The sequence below is a fragment of the Molothrus ater genome, chromosome Z (genome assembly GCF_012460135.2).
Source record: "Molothrus ater isolate BHLD 08-10-18 breed brown headed cowbird chromosome Z, BPBGC_Mater_1.1, whole genome shotgun sequence".
In the NCBI taxonomy this organism is placed as follows: Eukaryota; Metazoa; Chordata; class Aves; order Passeriformes; family Icteridae; genus Molothrus; species Molothrus ater.
This window is the reverse complement of record NC_050511.2, coordinates 22,667,875-22,687,711: the sequence shown is the minus strand read 5'-3', so window position 1 is coordinate 22,687,711 and position 19,837 is coordinate 22,667,875. Positions and strand designations below refer to the sequence as shown.

Here is a 19,837-nt window from a genome sequence, read left to right as displayed (position 1 = left end):
ATCTCACAATGACAACTCTTCATGGGATTTCAAGTGCCCTTAAGTGAGCAAAAGGCCAAAACTCTCCTGAATCTCCTGTCCTTGGTGTTTTGGCCACAGTATCTGGTATATGTGTAACATTAGATGTGACCACAGTCAGAACATCACAGGGTGCCCCACTGTCAAGGCAAATGATTCAAAATGAGATTTTTAACATCTGTGACATCGTGTAATTCAATCACTTTCATAAAACACTCCTAGAAAAATGGCTGGCTGGTACCACTCCACCTAACTGTGATACCCTCTGAAAATTGAAGTAGGAGTCAATGATCCTTCTATACATTTAGGCATTCTGGCCAATTAACATCAGGCCAATCTCCTTTCTCACTAGGGATTAGTTACAAGCCCAGTAAGTCACTGAGGAATTGCTTTGGTATCTGTCCATCTGTGACCTGAATAGTGTGCCAGAGGCTATAAATGCATGATTATCTTTCTCTGCAAAGTAGGTCACTTAAGGAAAATTAATCCGAAAAGCTCCAGTCACCACATTTAGCCAGTTGGAGAAGGCTGGCGAAGGGAAGGGGGGATAAGCACACATTGATGAGCTCCATTCAGAATGGAGTTATTTTGAGAAACGCTTTCATGAAACAAAGAAACAAAAGCACTTCAAATTATGTTTCTCCTTTTTGAATCATTATTGCTTATTTGCTGTTTGCTTAGTTGAATGGAGCACCAACACTGTGAAACATTGTTTAAGGTTTATTTCAGATTTTTATCAATAAAATGTGAAAAAAACATCTACTTTATTAATATTTAGGGTCTTAATGTTGCATTCATTGCATAAAATTGATTAGTTTAAAATTTATTCTATAGCATAGTCATGGTTTCAAGAAACTACTGTTATTCAAGAGCAGGTAAAATATTTTCTTCAGGTGCCACTGCAATCTGCTCTGCCTGTGTGGGGTGAGCAATCCTGTCTTGGGACAGCAGATGTGAAGAGGAATTTAGCCAAGTAAGAATGGAGTACTTTCAACAAAAAATGTGGATTCTGGTATAATAATGAAATCCATGAGACTTTACAAATATGAACAGAGCACAGTTCTGGTAGCAGCTGCCTAGATCATAAATAGTGGCATGCATTGGAAGCAGCCCAAGAGTCTGGTGGAGTGAGTATTATCAAGCAGAGGGAATGGTATGTCAACCAGCTGGTAACAATGCATTAACTGTGCTGGCAGCAGGGAGTGACCCCTTCTGACAGCTGGGCTGGTAAAGCCTTACAGAGCAGCTCTTCATGCTCAACAAAGCACAGGGGCATTGTCAACCATTTGGTTCTGTTGCAGTAGCATCTGAGAGATCCAGTGAACACAAAGCATCATTTCTTCTCCTTGGAAGTGTAAGGCAAGTGTTTGCGTTTATGTAAAATTCCCTGGTACATTTGGAAAGTATGTAAAATTCCCTGGTACATCTGCAAAAGGTCCTTATGAAAGCCCCCATGTCAAATAAGCTCCAGCTAATGCAGAAGGCTGTAAGGGCAAGATCTCTTCAACAAACTATGCTTGCTATTGCCTACACTGAAATGAGGTGACTGCTTGATTTGATGGAGATGTTGACTCTGCTGGTACAGCAAGACGTTGCAGCATCTCTCAAGGCATTCCTAAAAGCTCACAAGAAACCTCCTTTCATTCATGCTGAAAATGAGACTCAAGCACCTCAGCTCACATCCTGATGTAGAAGTAGTTTTAAACAAGCATTTAATTTAATTCCCAAATTACATCCCTTTTTGGAGATTTCAATAAGCATTTTCTGTGGCCCTCTATTAAATGTCTAAAACAACTTTGTAATGGAAAGGATTTAAACCTGATGGGTTTTGGGAGTTTGTGCCCTTGCTATTCCAAAGCACCATAAGCCTTCAATAATGATATGGAAATCTCTCCCTCTCTCTTGAATATTCAAAGCAATAGGGAAGAGAAGGGAATTTTATCTTCTATTAAATTATGGAGGAGGAGGAGGAGCTCTATAATGAGCCAGAAGTTGAAGAAAGAGCCATGGAATATACCAGGTTCTATCTCTCCACTCCAGGAAGAGGCAAGAAAGAAAGGGTGTGAATTGGTCTGCCATTTTTGTCTTCCTACAGAGCTGTCTGCTTGAGGCATCTAACTCTGAATTTATGTACATGTGGGACAGAGTTACAGAGTTAAATAATTTTAAAAACAGCAAAAGAGGGAAATCTACACTAAGAACATGAGATTTTGTAAGAGGAAAACGTAAGACACAGAACAATTGCCTCTTCATAGCCACTGCTCACTGTCTTACATGCAGCTGTGATTAACCGTAGACATGCAAGAGGAAGTCTTACTTGATAAACTGGAATTTATTTAAAAAAAAATCTTCTCAAAGTTATAATCCAGAGATAATTACCAGGAAATCACTTTGAGTTAAATATTTTGAGTGCGGCCAATGAAAAACTAATTAATATTCAAAGAGATCCTTATCCTTAATTAGAGTACTCAATTTTTAGCAAAGGAGGATAGGTCCCCTGGGGAGAGAAGGAAGAATATTAACAGAGCATGAAAGATCTGTTCTTCCTTTTGGGATAAGGAATATCTACATGATCTCATTGGAGTTACATCAGCACAAAACCAGAGAAACATGGTTGTGAATCAGCTCATAGCAAAAGAGACGAAGGAGGCCCTTGAAGCACACTGTACTTTAAGTGAGGTGCCTAATATCAAAGCCATCCCGCAGGAAAGCAAAAAAGGCAGCTGAGTGAATGAAATGAGGAATCAGCAGATGAGAGAATTATGTGTCTGGGAGTCTCTCATTCTGTACAAATATTGAAGGTTCATCCCCCTCCAGGACATGTTACTTTGTTTTGCACACACCTTTGTTCAATCTGGAACTTCAATATGCTTGAATTCCCAATTTCTATACCAATGTAGAAGGCAAACACAGAAGCTTTTTCTGCAAACTTGGGCAGCTACAATATATGGAGATAGAACAGATTTCTTCCTCAAGGTGTTTCACAAAGCTTTCACCTTTGTTACCCCATCAGCTTGGCCAGCCTTTTGACTGGATTCTCAACCACCCAGAGTACCCACGCAGCCCATGGACAGAAGACTTGCCTTTCCTGTTCTGTCACAGGCAGTAGTGCTCTTAGGCAGCTTCTGTACTATGCCTTATCAGCTCACTGAGGAAGGATCAATAGTTTTGTAGACTTATCGGGTGAAAGTGACAAAAGAAGTTGAATAATGATACAGACTCTTTCCATTATAAAGCAGACCACTATGCAATGGAAATGGGTGCCCATATCCTATTTAGCTCCACCGCTTAAAGTCATGCTCTGTATTTTGTTATGCAGCCTTTATTAATCACACGGCTATAGAAACCACCACAACACAGACTGCTTTATCATGGATGAATAGACTGGATATGAAACTCAAATTTTTAACATAAATACCACATCCAGGAACCCAGCATCGTATGCCTGCAAAAGGCAACAAAGCCAGAGTTAAAAATGGCAAAGTATGTGTTCACTGCTCATGGAAACACTAAGAGTTAATAGAAAAGAGGAGCTCTTGAAAGACACTTCACGGGATATTAAGACAAAGTTAATGCTTCAGCAACAATCTCTAGTCATGCAGGACTTGGGTCCCAGTCCTGATCCATGTTAAAGGAAGGAACAAAGCAAAGACAAAACAATGACACTACTAAGTTTCCTATACTGCATGTTATTGCACCCTGGATGTGTTTACACAGGTAACATTTAAACTCTGATTCTTATTTAAATTATGCTGTTAAGCACAGAACCAAGCATGATTTTGTACACTGTATCACAAAGCAAAAACCCTTTACTTAACCTGAACAAAGTCCCTGATCTCTCTGAAGAGGCTGAACTTCTGATTTTATACTTTCAAAAAGACCTTATTTTTATTAGTAATTAAATTTAATAAAGTAAACAGAATTTGTTATCTCTTTATGAAGGCCACAGAGTATAAAGAAAGCACAGTAACTCTTTCTTATAATTTTAAGCCCTTTGAAAGCACAGACATGGCTAGTTAATTTCTAGGTTTTTTGCAGTAATCATTAAAACCTTACTCACCTAACAATTATCACATATTCTAAAAAAGTGAAAGAAGAAATTGTCCTTGTCCCCTTATTGAAATAGCATATTGGTGTTGTTGGAAGTAGTTTACTCTCAGATCTGCAGTGTGTAACTGATACCCAGCAAGTTTTTTTAGTGCACTGAACATTAGGCATAATTCCTTGCTGTTGCTATGGTGCTGAATACTTCAAATATTCCAACAAAATTACATTTTTAAAATCAACCGAAGTTTTTTAGGAACTTACATCCTATTTTCTGAAATGAGTAGGTATTTGACTGCAAAGAAAGTAAAATTGACTCTGGCATTTATGGCACTTAATCACTTTAAGAAATCACTTAGATGATGTGGCTATCAGCAAGTCAGATACTAGGACATGGTAACCCTGACACTAAAAATGATCTTCATTGTGGAACTCATCTGTACACACAAGAATTTAAAACAGTTTAACTCAAATTCACTGAATTAGTATGGATTAATTCTGTTAGGCCCGTGGCTAGGCAAAATCCCAAATTTCTTTCAAAAATCTGCTAATAATAATAATTTGTGTGCGCACTGAATCAATTTGCACTCTATCAACAATGTAGCAGAATAGAGTATTTGACTTCCCTACGCACCTCTTACTTGGGCTGTCTTTTATTGAGTGCTATTCAGATTTTAACAGTTTCACTGAACTGCCCTCTCAATTATACCTTCGGTGAGTTTTTTTGTTATAAAAATACTGTGGTGGCGAGGACAAGAAACAACTTCTTTCACAGTGACCACTTTCTCCTCTTAGTAAAATAGGGCCAAAAGCCCTGAGCTTCCAAAGATTGTATGGACTGGGGAGTTTGCACTCTTTGTAAACTGCCCTGCCCAGTGACACCTGGCAATGGAGATTCTAAATACAGTTTGCCCGTGGTCACGTTTAGCACCCTTCCATCTTCACAATCTTCTAAGACCTTATGGGATCTGTAACCCTTCCATTCCCATCTGAAACACTCCTGGGCACGCAGTGTTGATTTGTGGTTTTGTGCAAGGAGAATACCATTCAAGTGGGTGGCAGTGAAGCCCTCTGATCACTGCAGGTATGCTGGAGTGGAAAAAAATGCCATACAAAACACAGTAACTGTGCCCTACAGCCAGAAGGACACTGAATAGGCACAGAAGAGGAAACATGAGGAAACAATTCAGCCCACAGACCTCAGTGCCAAGGCACGTTTTATTTAGTGGTCTAGATGAGGCTCAGAAGGCTTTGGAAGCTGCAGGTCGATTCTACAGGACTCAGCTCAGGTTTTCAGCTCTGCAACAACACAGTGAAGACAGTAAAAGCTACTCTCTGGGCAACCACAGCCACATGCAGAGCAGTGAGCTGGCTGAAGAGACTTCAATCCTGTAAGCCTGACATAAGCCTTACACAAGTAGTGGAGATCCTCAGCACAAGCCTCTGCCTGAATTTATAGGTGCTGTCACAGCTGTAACTGGAGCGTGTTGTGCCTCTGCTGAAGATGGAGCAGCTGTTACAAGTGGTTCAATGTGAAAGATTTACAAATGCCTGGTTTAGTTCCTAGCTGAACCTTCTGTTATTGATACAACAGGATGGCTTAGCCTATAAGATCCCTTAATGCTGGCTCCCATCTTATTTTTATAGCAAACACTGACCTCAGCAGAAGACTCAATACAGCTTCAGGGCCTCACAATTTCACTACCAGCAATAAAAAGGCATTTTTTTGGAATGACCTACAGAAATGGTTCTATATCGTTTGCATAAAGATTCTGATTTATGACTACTGGGCCTCCACCCAGGTACCTTAGGACCTTAGGTTGTCTTATGATATCAGATAGCAACTACTGGTGCAATTCATTTTTGCATTACAATTGGCAGTTTGCTTATCTCAGTAAATACAAGGACATGCATTAATCACACAGGTAGTGCCAGAGATGGACTCTCGTTTGCATGCTGACAACAAAATAAGCTTATTCCATTAAGGGAACTGAAGCTACATGGAAACATTGAAAATTTAATTAAGTTTCATTTATCTCCTATGGTAGCCATGCACTTACTTAAGAGTCAATAGCCTAAATATAAAGTCCAACCTAAAGCATCTATGGAACTCTCAGAAGTACTTTGAAGAACAAGCAGTAAGTAGCATGATATGATGACAGTAAAATATTTATTGACTGTATATGTTTGATCAAAACAAATCACAAGTGAGTTGTAACACATGCGGATACTGCAAGCCGTATTTTTTTCCATTCCACTTCCTTAAGAGAATGGAAGTATTACATTTGCCTTGTTTAAACCAAATCTGAATCCAAGAAGAGACTGTATTACTTGCACTATGTTGATCCTAAAGCCAAATTTACTAAAATCTAGTTAAATTGATTAATCAAGAGATTAAAGTTAATACATGGGAAGCCTCTGATACTGATACTTTCCCCATTAACTACAGCTTAATGGTAGGAAGCAGTCCCTATGTAAGTTTCTCTCCCTAATTGTAAAATATCCCATTTTTAAAGAAAAAACTAACATGGCTCCTTTCTTAACAAACTGATAGTTAACAGTTCTTATTTACTTAGTCTAGACTAAGTAATTTTAGATTTCCTTCATCTTCTTTTTGGAATAATGAAGATGATTTGGCTCAAGAATTCAGCTGAAAGGTAAAATATAATAATTTATAGATCCATTCTTTCCAATTCAACACTTAATTGATGTAACAGTTTCCAAGAAGAATATAAAGCTTGGCTCCCCTCTTATCTCCTCATCTCATCTTACTTAACTCATTGCAATCCAACAGGGAAAGAATGAGTTGCACATGAGTTTTTCTATTTGTGAGCTCACAGACAGCAGAGCAGAGACTGAACTTTCATCCATTCACAAGGCTGTGCCTATGTGCCACATGTCATCATGTTTGTTTTCTAGTATTGCAAGCTCTAGTTCACTTTCCCTGATAAGGCCTCTAGACAAGAAAAAGGATAGGGCAAACACAATGATGTGAAGATGTTTAAAAGCCAGCTTTCTTCAGCCTCCCACTATGCTGATCATAAGCCAGCACAAATAATTCCTAAAGTGCCAAAGAATAATTAAACCAAAATACTAAAACCTCTGGAGAGTATAGAAGGAAGGTACTGCACGATAGGTGTTGTCATGTAATTACATTAGTTTTACCTTCCAAAGTATTTCCTAAATAAAGTGCAGGTAACTTGCTGTCATACACAGTGATCAGTTAGAACACACTTCACACACATAGGAAATTATTTTGGCTATTTTCTTAAAATGGGGCCAAATTAATCTGAATCTATTACTTACATGCACTTGGCTTCAGACAACAAAACCACATTTTTCTGTTCGCATTACAGTGAAAAGAAAAATTCCTTTGGCAAACTACTAGAGCTGAATAATGAGTAGAATTCAGTCAATTCACTTTCAGGGTTTGGTTTGGTTTTGGTTTTTTGTGTGAACCATGTTATTTGAAGAAAATTACTTCTTAATTACCTGTGGGATTGCAGTCTCCCAGAAGAATGGTTTCCACTACTCTAACTTTAATTTAGAAACCAAACTCTCTGCATTTCATATCAGAAAGACAGAACATCATTACATCACAGTGCCATGGAGTAAAATCAGCAAAGGCAACAACTGTTGGTTGTTGCTGATCAGGAGATATGGACCACTCATAATGCTTTATTATTGTGTACTTGAGAAACCAGAGTTCTGAACATTCTAGATATTTTATTTCAACATGTTCACACAGCTCTAGCTTCATTTGCCAAATGGCTTAAGAGCTGATTAAAAAATTCTTATATTCTAGTTCATTGCTGATTTGTGCCAACTCAATTCATTATAGACAAAACTTGATGGTTGTTTGGTGTTACTGTGAAATACTCTTAAACTCAAAAAGATAACACATTAAGTACACATTTTTGACAGACAAAATAGTTGTGTTTATGTGTGCCTCCCCCTAACCTCTACCCATGTTTGCCAGAACAAGGCTGACACTATTGATTTCCCATTTCCAGGGGTCTGCCTGCTACAATGTGACAGAAAATCAACATGACACAATTATGTTTAATCAAATGACTTGTTCAGGTGCAGACTGAATGCTGTTTGCACATTTAGAGACATCCTGAAATGGCTTAGAGGGAAGCAGCTTTGGCTGTTTACTTGATCAATCAGATTTTACTCTGTTCTTCTTGAGGCTTACACTATCTGGACAGGATTCTTGACCTGAAGGGTAGGGAGAGTAATTGAAACAGTCCATCAGGGAGCCACGGCAGGGTGACCGCAATCCCAGGGAACATCACGCTATGTTGCCTCCACAGAATACAGAAAGCAAAAGTGTGGATTGTAACACTGCCAGGAGGTACAAATAAAGGCTGTATCTGGGAAAGAGGGTTTAGTGAATTAGACCTGCCTTCAGCAGGTTTAGATGTTTAAAAGCTAAGTGAGGTTAAGTATCCCAACATGGCACTTCATCCACCCAATTTCAGGTGCTTCTCTAGGAAGAAAAGCATCAGGCACTACTGAAACCCTTCAGGTGTTATTTTTTGACCTCATTGTCACATGGATGTGGGAGAATTTGCTCAACCAGAGAACCCAGGCCACAACATCCTCCAAGAGAATTGCTACCTTAATTACTACCTATTAATTAATTAATTAATTACTACCTATCACTAAAGAAGGGAAAAATCTTTAGCAATCTTAATTCATTTGACAAAACCAAGACACTTATAAAGTATCATATAAGTAAAACAGCATGGATCTTTTGCCTTGGACTTGAAACTAAGTTTTTAACTTCACGTAAAAATTAAAAGCTTCTCGTCCTTGGTTCATTGGTCTTGCAGGGATGTAAAATGATCCCTCAAAGAATATATATATCTTACATGCATGCATACATACATACACACACACAAATAGATCTTATGAATTCCAGATAAATTCTAGAAAAAATAACTTGGTTGAAAGCTATTTTTTGTCTAAGTTATTAATTTAAACATGAAATATTCCTTTAAAAATACATTATGTTAGTATTCTTTTAACATAGAGAGTTTTCTAAACTGCTATTCTCTTTTGTGTTAAACTTTAGCTTTTATATATGCATTCTTTCAAAAAGTGGACAGAGGTAATCCATTTGATTGAATCCTATCAATAAATGTCTAAAACCAGCAAGTGGCTTCATCAACATGATCTCTTTGCACCACACAGACAACTGTATATTGGCTCTGAACTGGTGAAGTTAAAAGGCACAACAAAGGCACATGTGTGCCTGAGAATGAAAAATATTCCAGGGACAGAAGTGCTCTTATAACTCCATCCTATCCTCCCTGTTTTGTGTAACTGCTGGAGAAGCCTGTACGAGCTCAAGGTACAGTTGTCAATTCTGAAGATTTACTCTGGCATCAGAAAGGTAGCAAAGGAACAGGAGCTGCATTCACATCTCCTGAATTCACACACTATTTCTGCCTACTCTTAAGCCAAGCGGAATTTGATATAGCAGCACTTCTACCTCACATTTTCCAGTAGAATAAAATCATAACTGAAGCCAGCTCTCATTGCTTTACCTCATTGGAAGTCCATATGGGTTTCATTAACACCATCTAAGCACTTTATAAATGGCAAAGCCCATGGATGAAAGAATCCATGTCATGTGTTTCAGGGGAATCCACAGCTGACATTTCACCAAGACTCAAAGTGGAAATGTTTCATGACTGAAGATGTTTGGCATCTTGTAACTCTGGTGCAGTTTACACTTTACATTCAGATGCAGTGTAAATTGCCCTCTCATATATCTAATACATCCCCTATCATTTAGCATATATTTAATACTATCCCCATCAATGACATCACAAATAAAATTAAAGACTGGCTCTTAAGCTTAAATACTTGCAGAAGATGGTGCTAGTCATCCCTTTTCTGTTTTCAGAATATATCTCTTGTGCAAGGAGAGAAGGTAGATAGGAAGGGAGTAATACAGCAAATTTTTAAAAGAATATAAAAATCCATAGACTAAATCGGTCACTTCATCTTTAACATAAGGTATTAAAGGATGAAGTTCCATTTATTTATTTTCTGATTGGAAGTTTGAGAAAAATGAGTTCTACACTTTTTCAAGAATAGGAATTAATTAGTCTTTCCTTAATATTGTCATTATAGTTGTTTGTTTATCATAATGTCTACTGGATGGCAGTGAAACAATAAAAGCACAGTACACATAACTTCAGGAACAGATATCTATTTATATATGCAGCTTCTCATAGGAGATGTGCACATACCTCATGATCCCCCACTACACCTCAAATAACACAGGAGGCAGAGTAACTTGTTGATATCAGTAAAAAATATCCAAACTGATATATCCATCCAATGGAGCTTCACTTTTGTTAAAAAGTGTATTCAGCTACAGGCTTTCATCTTATCCCCTCTCTCTTTTAAAAAAAGCCTTCTTCAAGTATTCTACTGGGTTTGGCCCCAGTGCCCAAAAAGTGTAACATACATCCTCTCTCAGAATAAACCAGGCAGATAAGGAACAGCAACACAGGGAAGTTTCAAAAGAACATGGGAGCAGGTCAAACAGACATAATACCTGGTGCAGGGTAGAAGGGCCAAGTGACTTGGAAATGTAAACACCCTACAGGTGAAAAGAGCTTCTAACTGAAAGATTCAGGGTTGTTTTATTTGTTTTATCATAGAATCACAAAATGGTATGGTTTGGTTTAGAAGAGACCTTATTGACCACCTATCTACAACCTGTCTGCCATAAGCAGGGTCATCTTCCACTAGACTAGGTTGCTCAGACCCCCGTCCAACCTGTCCTTGAACACTTTCAGGGATGGGACATCCATGACTTCTCCAGACAGCCTGTTCCAGTGTGGCACCACCCTCATTCTAAAACATCTGGGTGAAGATGGATATAAAATGAACAGCTGGAGATGTTTCCTCATTAAAACATAAATATTCAAGAAAGTATGGCCTAAGGGAAGCAGGTTTATATAGACTTTAAAGGAGTAAGCTTTAAAGCTGTATTTTGAAACTAGGTTGTTGCTACGAGTTGGAACATATTTTAATATAAAAAACTGACAAAAAGCCAAGTTTTCTCTTGCTGAAGTTTTTTTAAACATGATTTGAGCTCGTGGAATTTGAACTCAAAACTATTTAGCAACACTTGAATTTCCTTCGCTAAGGGGTATGACAGGGGCATTCTTCCATGACTACTGACTGTAAGTTGCACAAGTGCATCTGATTTTACTAAAAAAATCAAAGTTAACATGAAGTGAACCTTGGGATGAGTAAAACACACAAGAATTGAAATGCAATAGCGATGGATATTGTTCTGCACAAATCTTCAATTCTCTTCAATGTTTTTTTCTCTAAAACTGTATAACCTTTTCAATAAATTCTATGTGGATGGAAATATGTACCCTGAAACCCAAGACCAGATTATTCTTGCACTTCACAGAAACACGTCATAATGACAGAGTCAATTTAGAGACAGAAAACAGTAAATTAACAAGTCTGGAAATGTTTCTTTAGCATTTGCCTACCCACATAGATGGTTGCATAAGTGTTGTATTTTGTGTTGGCACAGGTAAGGGGACTTGAAACAAAGCAGCTACACAACAGCTACTAGGAGTCTTCATTTTCTAACATAGACTTCTGAATGACTTCTGGGGCATGAGACAGGGTACTGAAGAGGTCTCTTTGCTGAGGCAAAGCATGTGTGTGTGCAGACGGGTGTAAACTGTGTGATACTCTTACCTGCAGAACCAACTGCCATAGAAAAATCTCATTACAAATAGTCCAAATTTCAGGTTCTAAAGAAAGCCCCCAGCTTTCTTATCAATAATTAATTCTAGGCTGAATTTACAGGCATGGGTGGTTCATGTTACATTGGTCTTGAAATACTTCCATGTAACTCCTTTCCTAGCCAATGAAGAGGAGACTGTGATGTTTGAGTGATCAGACCTGGTGAAAAACGTGTTTGTCCTGCAAAACATCCCCTCTGTCTTTCTTTTTAAAAGGGCTTCTGATTTCAAGATCAAGACTTTTGGAAAACCCATTGAGACCCAAGTGATCAACAACCACGTGGTTGTTATGGTTTTTTCTTCCCTGGCAACTTCAGGTATTATTGGCTTTCTGGTTTTGTTCCTTTAATGGGAGGCTGAAAAATTCTAAGTATACAGTGAACTTTCCAATGCAAAGAAAGCATGACATTTGTTTCAAAGTGCTAAGTCTTTCCACAGATGAGTTTCAAATGAAAAGCAATTCTACAAAATGACTGTTTCCTCTCAAAGCTTTTTGTTCGTTTGTTTTCTTGGGGAATAGTGTGTTGAGACCTGCAGCATTTTTTTGGTGCATCTGTTCTCTTTTATATTAACAACAATTTTCAGTCTTGAAAAAAAATTTTAAAAGACATCCAAAAGAAATCTCTAATATATTATGGACAGGACTTTGGTCTACTTCATGGTGCCTCAGGGAAGTTCAATTTGTAGTTTATAAAATTATAAAATGACAGAATGCTAAGAGTTGGAGGGAACCTTAAAGATCATTTAGTTGCAAACCCCCACGCCATGGGCAGGGATACATCCCATTAGACCAGGTTGCTTAAGGCCTTGTCCAACCTGGCTCTGAACACAGCCAAGGTTGGGACATCAATCTCCTTGGGCAACCTGAGCTCCAGTACCTCACCAGATTCAAAGGAAATAATTTTTTTCTAATATCTAACTTAATTTCATGTCTTTCAATTTGTACCAATTACTCCTTGTCCTAGCACTACAAATCCTGATGAAGAGCCCCTCTCTGACTTCCCTGCAGGCTCCTTCAGATACTGAAAGGTTGTTTTGAGGTCTCCACACAACCTTCTCTTCTCCAGGTTCAACAGCCGCAACTTTCTCAGTATGTCTTCATAGAGAAGGTGCTCCAGTCCCCTTAATCCTAATCCTTATACACCTAATCCCTTCTTACTGATTGAAAGGTTTCCCATAATGACATGAAACAATATCAAAAACAGTGATGGAAGGAGGAGTAAAGACATGAGGTATCAACTGTCTACATAAGATCTTCTAAAACTACAGTTTTAATGTTTTTTGAAAAGATGGTGGCATGCTTAAGCTTACAACTCAAAATCCATCCAATTTTAAAAATTATATGTACAAATTATACTATGTACAAACCTCACAGACACTGCTTACAAATTTAAACAAGTATTCACTCTGGTATCAAAATGCACAATAGAAAAAGTTTGTTATTCAAGTAAGTTACTTGGAAAATCTAGAATAAAGAACTATCTCCTCTACTACTGCCTAAAAATGACAAAAACAGGTGATTTCATGCTTAAGAGTAGACTCCTAAAATGAATTCCTGCAGTTCAAAAATTGTATTTGTGAGAATATTAACAAAAGTAATGATTGTTAAATAATGGGTGCAACACAGAAACCCAACCCGAGCTACTCGCCCTACCGAATCAGACTTAGCATTAAGCATCACATATCCCAATTCACAAAGCCAGTGTTTACAGTTGCTGAAGTATTAACAATCTTAAATGTCATCCATACTTTGAATTGGTTGAACCCAATGCATTTACTTCAAAAATAGAATTTCATTCCTTAAGCAAGTTCATTTTCTTTTGGTTTTTACTGTTTTTTGGGTTTTTTTTTTCTTATGTATGTGATTAAAGGAAGGAAAATCACACAGCAAAAGTAGTATGGTTTTGGCTTGTTTTGTTGTCTTGTTTTTTTTTAAATACAAATTGCATAAGAATTATATTCCTCCTCTAAGAATGTACTTGACAGGTATGTTTCAAGAGTGCTTTGTTGTCCCTGAAGATGGTATTTATATAATCTAATTTCAGACACCCAGCTCATATAATTTACATCATTCTCTAGGAGTTCTTACTAAATAAACCTCAGGAAGTAAGCAATTCACGTACCCTAAATAAGAACATGCCTATATGCACAAGGGAGATGTGAAATTACTCTCCTAAGCGTTAGATTATTTTTGCTTTCACCCATTTCCCAAGCTATTAAAATTAGCTCTTTTAGTTCCAGAGTTTCTTACTTTTGAAGACTTAAGCCACACATACAACATGGACATTCTTCCTCTCTACCTCTCCTTCCATTACTAGAAATATCTTATTTAAATGGTTTGCTATGTATTTCAAAGATATCTTAAAGAATCACCAGAAACTGACATAATTAGGGAAGTCAGACATAAAAAGAATAATTACACAAACACAATGTGAGACCTTCCTTTCAAACTACTAATTTCTTAGAAGGAACTTTTATTTTGAAGGAGACTCTATATGAGCTAGATTCCAGCAGCTTAGGCAGAAGTGCAGGAGTTTGGGAAGCAGCAGGAATTGGGTCAGGAAAGGAGGGGATAGCACCAGGCTCATGCCAGTGAAGCACAAGAGGCTGGAAGAACAGTACAGCTGGCCTTCACAATATCAGAAAATGCTAGTTGAGGGCAAGTCAGATCTAGTCTAAGTTTCTATATTAACCAGTTCTTTGCTTACACTCTCAGCTGGAACATATCACCTCTTAGTTTCTTCTCTGAATGTGACACAAGAAATAATCTTGTTCAACAGAGCAATTGAATTTTGCAGAATTCCTCTAGTGTGCCCTAAAATGTTACAGTTCACTATAGTACTGTGCAATGTGAAGAAGTTGCTGCCTTTTATGTTATACAGAAACCTTTCAAAAATGCCTGATTTACCCTTTTCCATTCCAGAAAGCTTTCAAAACCCAGGTGCATGAAGTTTAGAGCAGCTTGATTTCATCTCATAGCTGTTCTTTACGCAGGAGCTTTGATTAGAGAGCTTGTGAGCATCCTCACAACAATAAATAATCCTCTGATCAGGTTAAATCGCATTCAAACCCAAGTATTTTTAAAAAAGCAATATGCGCCCCTGGACTACCTGATAAGGAAGCATAACTCTATAATAAACATCTAAACTCTAGGATTTGAGTTTAAATTCAAATTACAAAATACCCCAATAATTATTAACTCAAAGATTTTCCTTAAAGACAAGTTAGCAGTTCTGCCTGATTCACAAAGTACCTGTACTATAACACAACTACAATATTTAAGCTTGTAGAAGTGAATACTTTCAATACACACAGTGAAAAAATCTACTGAAGAGATTTCTAGGTACAACTTTTAATGAAAACTCAGAGAAAGAGCATGACCTAGCAGCAAGACTTTTTGGTTCTTTGTTGTACAGCATTGGATTTACATGCAGCATTATTAAATGGTAACCTATCTAGACAATAACATATCTAAGATATAAGCATCATTTGAATTAAGTCCATTTTCACTAAGGCAATGAGTCAAAATTCCCTATTAAAAACTTGAATACAAAAATATGAGTTTTAACGAACAAGCAACAAACACACACATTATATATTATCTGATTAAAACATTATGCAATAGAAATTCCAAGTTTACGTGTTACAAAATAAAATGAGGTAACAGGTACAAGTCATGGTCAACAGGAAATTGAAAAGTTTCGAAGTTTGTCCCAGAAGAATCCTCTTACATTTCCTTTCTGAAAATGTGTTTTATCAGCTTCTTAAGGTGTCAAAAATGGAATAAAGCTTGTTATAAGCAAATGTATTCCCTTCAAGAGTGAAAGAGCAAATTCAAGTTATCAAAAAGCAGCACTTGCAAAGTTCACCAAATACACTATTCAGCCTTAAAATATAATTCAGATATTAAAACTGAATAGTTTTAATAAAAGTTTAATCCTCATGGTGCATAGTAGACAATTGCTGGTCATGTGAAAGCTTTAAAAGTCAGTCACATCTGTAGTGGTCAAAATTTTTTAGCAACTTAGCAACTTTTTTTTTCTCCAAACCCCAATTTATAATCAACAGTTTTCAGCTGGAGAAAAAGACCAAAAAATCACAACTTGAAGAATGTGGAAAATATTTTTAAACAGGAAATATATCTGAGGAAACTAAATTTTACTTAAGAAATATATATATAGAACAAAAATAGAAATATGTATATAGAACAAAAATATGTATATTTTTTAGTCTTGATTTAAATGTTAGATTTGATTACCTAGATTTTGCTAGAAAAAAAGTCTTCTTGGACTAGCTATTGTTCAGAAAAGGACTGATAAATGTCATGGACAAGACTTTTAAAAATTCTGATGCCATTCCTTAAGCTACATTTTACCTCATTTGTTCTGGCAACATTTACCCATGACAGCAGTGCTCAATGTGTAGAATATTATAGGATGTGGGAGTTCACAGTAATATTACTTCATTGTTCAACATTAACCAACATACATAGCTTAAAAACGCAAGGTATTTAATTACAAGAGTTTATCTTTGGTGCACGACTTGTAACTGTTTAGTACACTTATCTCTCAAGCAGTTGATCTGAATTACACTGCTTGTGAAGAGCATTAGGGCTTTCCAGATTAGAATTAAATTGAAGCAACTAGACTTCAGTACTGCAATGCTCAAGGGGAATTAATGGAATTTTAGACATATTCTGGAGAATGTCATTTTCAATTCTTACAACTATTTACTGAAATAATAAGACATTTGAGTTCTAGTAAAACTCTGGTGACTCGAGTAATGCTGATTTTGGGGGTCAGAAAATAACTATAAATACAAAAGTAGTCCATACTCATGCAGCTGAAATAAAAGATCTCAGCTACTTATGCTAAGATCTACAAGACAGGAGAAAACACATATGGCCAAAAAAGACATGCTATAACAAAATCCAACTCAACATTTTTCAGGTGTGCAGATTGAAAATGACAAGCAGGAGGATAAAAACTAAAGCATGACCTTCACACCTGTAATTGTTGACCTTTTCCACTCCTATCAGACCTCCAATTCATATAAGGACCTGAAACCCCTTACTTGAATCACTGTTTTGACAGTGGCCCCCTTCAAACCTTTACTCCTCCCCTCCTCTGTCACAGACACACCTGGCTCTGCTGTGCTTGACAACCTTCTTGGCAGCCACAGCTCCCACCTGGCCAGCCACCACTGCCACACAGAGCTGCTCACATCATCTTAGCTGCCCACGAAGCTACAGCACTTGCCCCATGACTGCATGGGCTCCTTCTGTGCCTCCCCACACCTGCTTCCGTGTGCTCCAACACACACTGAGGACCACATTTTTTCATTCTTCACACAGTAAGTATATAGTGTTAATGCCAGAGCATAATGGAGCTTTCCCATTTATTGAATAAATGAACTTGCTATGGTAGTGTTATTTCAGAGCAGTGTAAACCAGCCTGGGTGACTCTCACATGCCCTACAGCTAAACTCACTGCAGGGAAATCCACAATGCCTTTTCTTGTGAAAAGCACCTAGAGATTAATCAGCAGTTTCTGGACTAAAGGCAAATCAGTGAAAAGAAATTCCACAAACAAGACAACACTCAAACACCCTTGCAGCATTACCTTCCTCACCCAGAAGTGCTGACTAAACTTTACCTTTGCTGAAATGTAGAATGCAGAAGGAAAAGGCCCAGGATCAGCAGAAGTTACCAGGGTGGACAAGGAAAGGGCTCAGTTCAGCCATCTTCTCCATCACACACGGAATGCCACATACACACCACATCATCAGAAAGGCAGGCAACAAGCAAAAGCACAGTTCTTTCCTGACACATGAGAAGCCCAGGGAGTCTCCAATAATTGGGACATAAGGTTTTAATTTTTTTTTCCTTGTAAGTCAGGGCAAGCAGACTGCCTGCAGAGAGCACTGTTCTAGACAGCACAAGCAGCTAGGTGTATCTACCTAGTTGCTAAGTTATTATTATGAAAACCCTCTACAAAAACATGCCCATTTAACCAGGATTAACACAATCCTGGAGGCTTCACTTTCCATCTCCTTTGTGCATTGTTTCATGCAAATTTATTTATTTATTTATTTATTTATTTATTTATTTATAATAAATAAATAAAAATAATAATAAATTTATAACAAAATTCTTACCTATTCCAAAAATTTAATTTATTTCAAAGAGGTATATAAACTTGGGTTTTCTTCAGTAATATTTCATTAACAAACTTGAAGCTACCATTAGCAGGACAAATCACTGGTCTTTTGAGAATGAACAAGAAGTAAATCTCAAAATGCAGAGTTATTGTTGGAAGATTAATTCTAGCTACTGATATCTAACAGGACAAAAACCTAAAACTACGCACTCACACTGCATACATTAAGTAGATAGAAAAATGCAATGCATGTAAAAGTTTTGTAAACTCTACTCTATATAATTAAAAATGACAACAGGATTTCAAAAGTGTCTTCAGTAATGCTCAACGGAGACCAAACTTAGTTACTACATTGGCATACCAGAAAACATATTTACATATGCAGAACCAGAGGGGACATCATCAAACTACCATTTTTTTAAAAGAAGAAACCACACTTTTCATGTGCGGGCTTTATCACAATGCCTTTTCACAAAAATATTGATAGAAAATTTTGATACTCAAACAGTTTAAACAAACTTGTTACAGAGCACTGATAGATCTGCAACATTTGTAATACTCCTTCACCATGCACATAACATTCCCACAATGCACCATTTCTTCTGAAACGTATAATACATGCACTGGTGACAGTATAAAAATAATACATGCACTGGTGACAGTATAAAAATAAAAAAATAGTGTAAGAGGGTTTTTCTCATTTGAAAAATGCAATTTTTTTCCCCAGATCCTTAACAGTATTATTCTCTTACAAAAACTGAGATGTTCTGCACAATTTTGGTTTCACTTGTGCTCACTTTGAATTGCATAACATATCTGAAATATTAATATTCCCCAAAATTTGATCAAGAGCTCTTAAACTCTACTTAGGCTGAATTACACAACGCTTAAAAAATAAATGTAGTATTTCTAGATATGTTCTAACTTTATTAAGTATTTCACTTACTCTCCATGGTCCCAATAAATTATGTGTTTTATTGAGAGCAACTCGTTTACAATTACTTCTAATAGGCAAGATGTATCCATTGTAATTCGTCACTTGCATAATTAAATAAAAAGTCCTACCTTTCTCAAAGAACAGAGCACGGTATTCCTAGTGCAAAAAACAAGAATTCAGTCTAAAGCAGAGCTACACTTCTCTTGTATTTCGAAAAAAAGTTGAAAAATTTTACAACTGTCAGAGAACCGTGCAATTAAAGCCTGCTTTAAACATGATAATCCAAAAATGCTGTAAGAGTCCCTTTTCTTCCAAGAACTTGTCAATGAAAGGTTGACATTGAGTCCCATCAGCCACTCAAAGAATGTGTACAAAAATAATTTAATTGGAATATTCTATGAAGCAGGTAATTTTACTAAGAGCTCAGACATTGACATATTGATTCCTGTTAAAGGGACACCTACACTAACCAGTGTTCAAGGGCTGATTAAACTATAATGTTCCCCCAAATTTTATTCCAAGAGATTTTCTCATATTTTTTTTTAAATTAGAAAAAATATTACAAATCCAAAAGTGAGTCCGCTTTTGGGGTGAGAGGTGGGTTTGCTTTGTTTCTCCAAACAACATGGGAGAAGGTCCCTTTAAAAGGAAGGAGATAGGTATCACTTAATCAGGATGTGGGAATGGAATCTGTACCTATGGGTAAATGGCAATGCGTTCTGTGTTGGTTCAGCCCTTGGTTCTGAGTTCTGCGTCACTTCTGGCATCGCTCGCTCGTCATCTGTCCCGTTAATGCTCTCCGGAGTTAAAGGAGACTGAATATCCCCTCCAGCTGATTCCTTAAGTGAAAAAAACAACATACTGAAATTACAAACTAACCTGCC

General features: G+C 37.2%; 1 protein-coding gene across 1 annotated transcript in view; it reads right to left on the bottom strand.

Annotated features, from left to right (window-relative positions):
* Positions 1-19,837, bottom strand: part of HOMER1 (homer scaffold protein 1) — a 91,661-nt gene that overhangs the window by 30,299 nt on the left and 41,525 nt on the right. Inside the window, exon 5 of the mRNA XM_036404034.2 lies at positions 19,650-19,792. Coding sequence (XP_036259927.1) covers positions 19,650-19,792 — 143 coding nt within the window. The remainder of the gene's footprint in view (positions 1-19,649; positions 19,793-19,837) is intronic.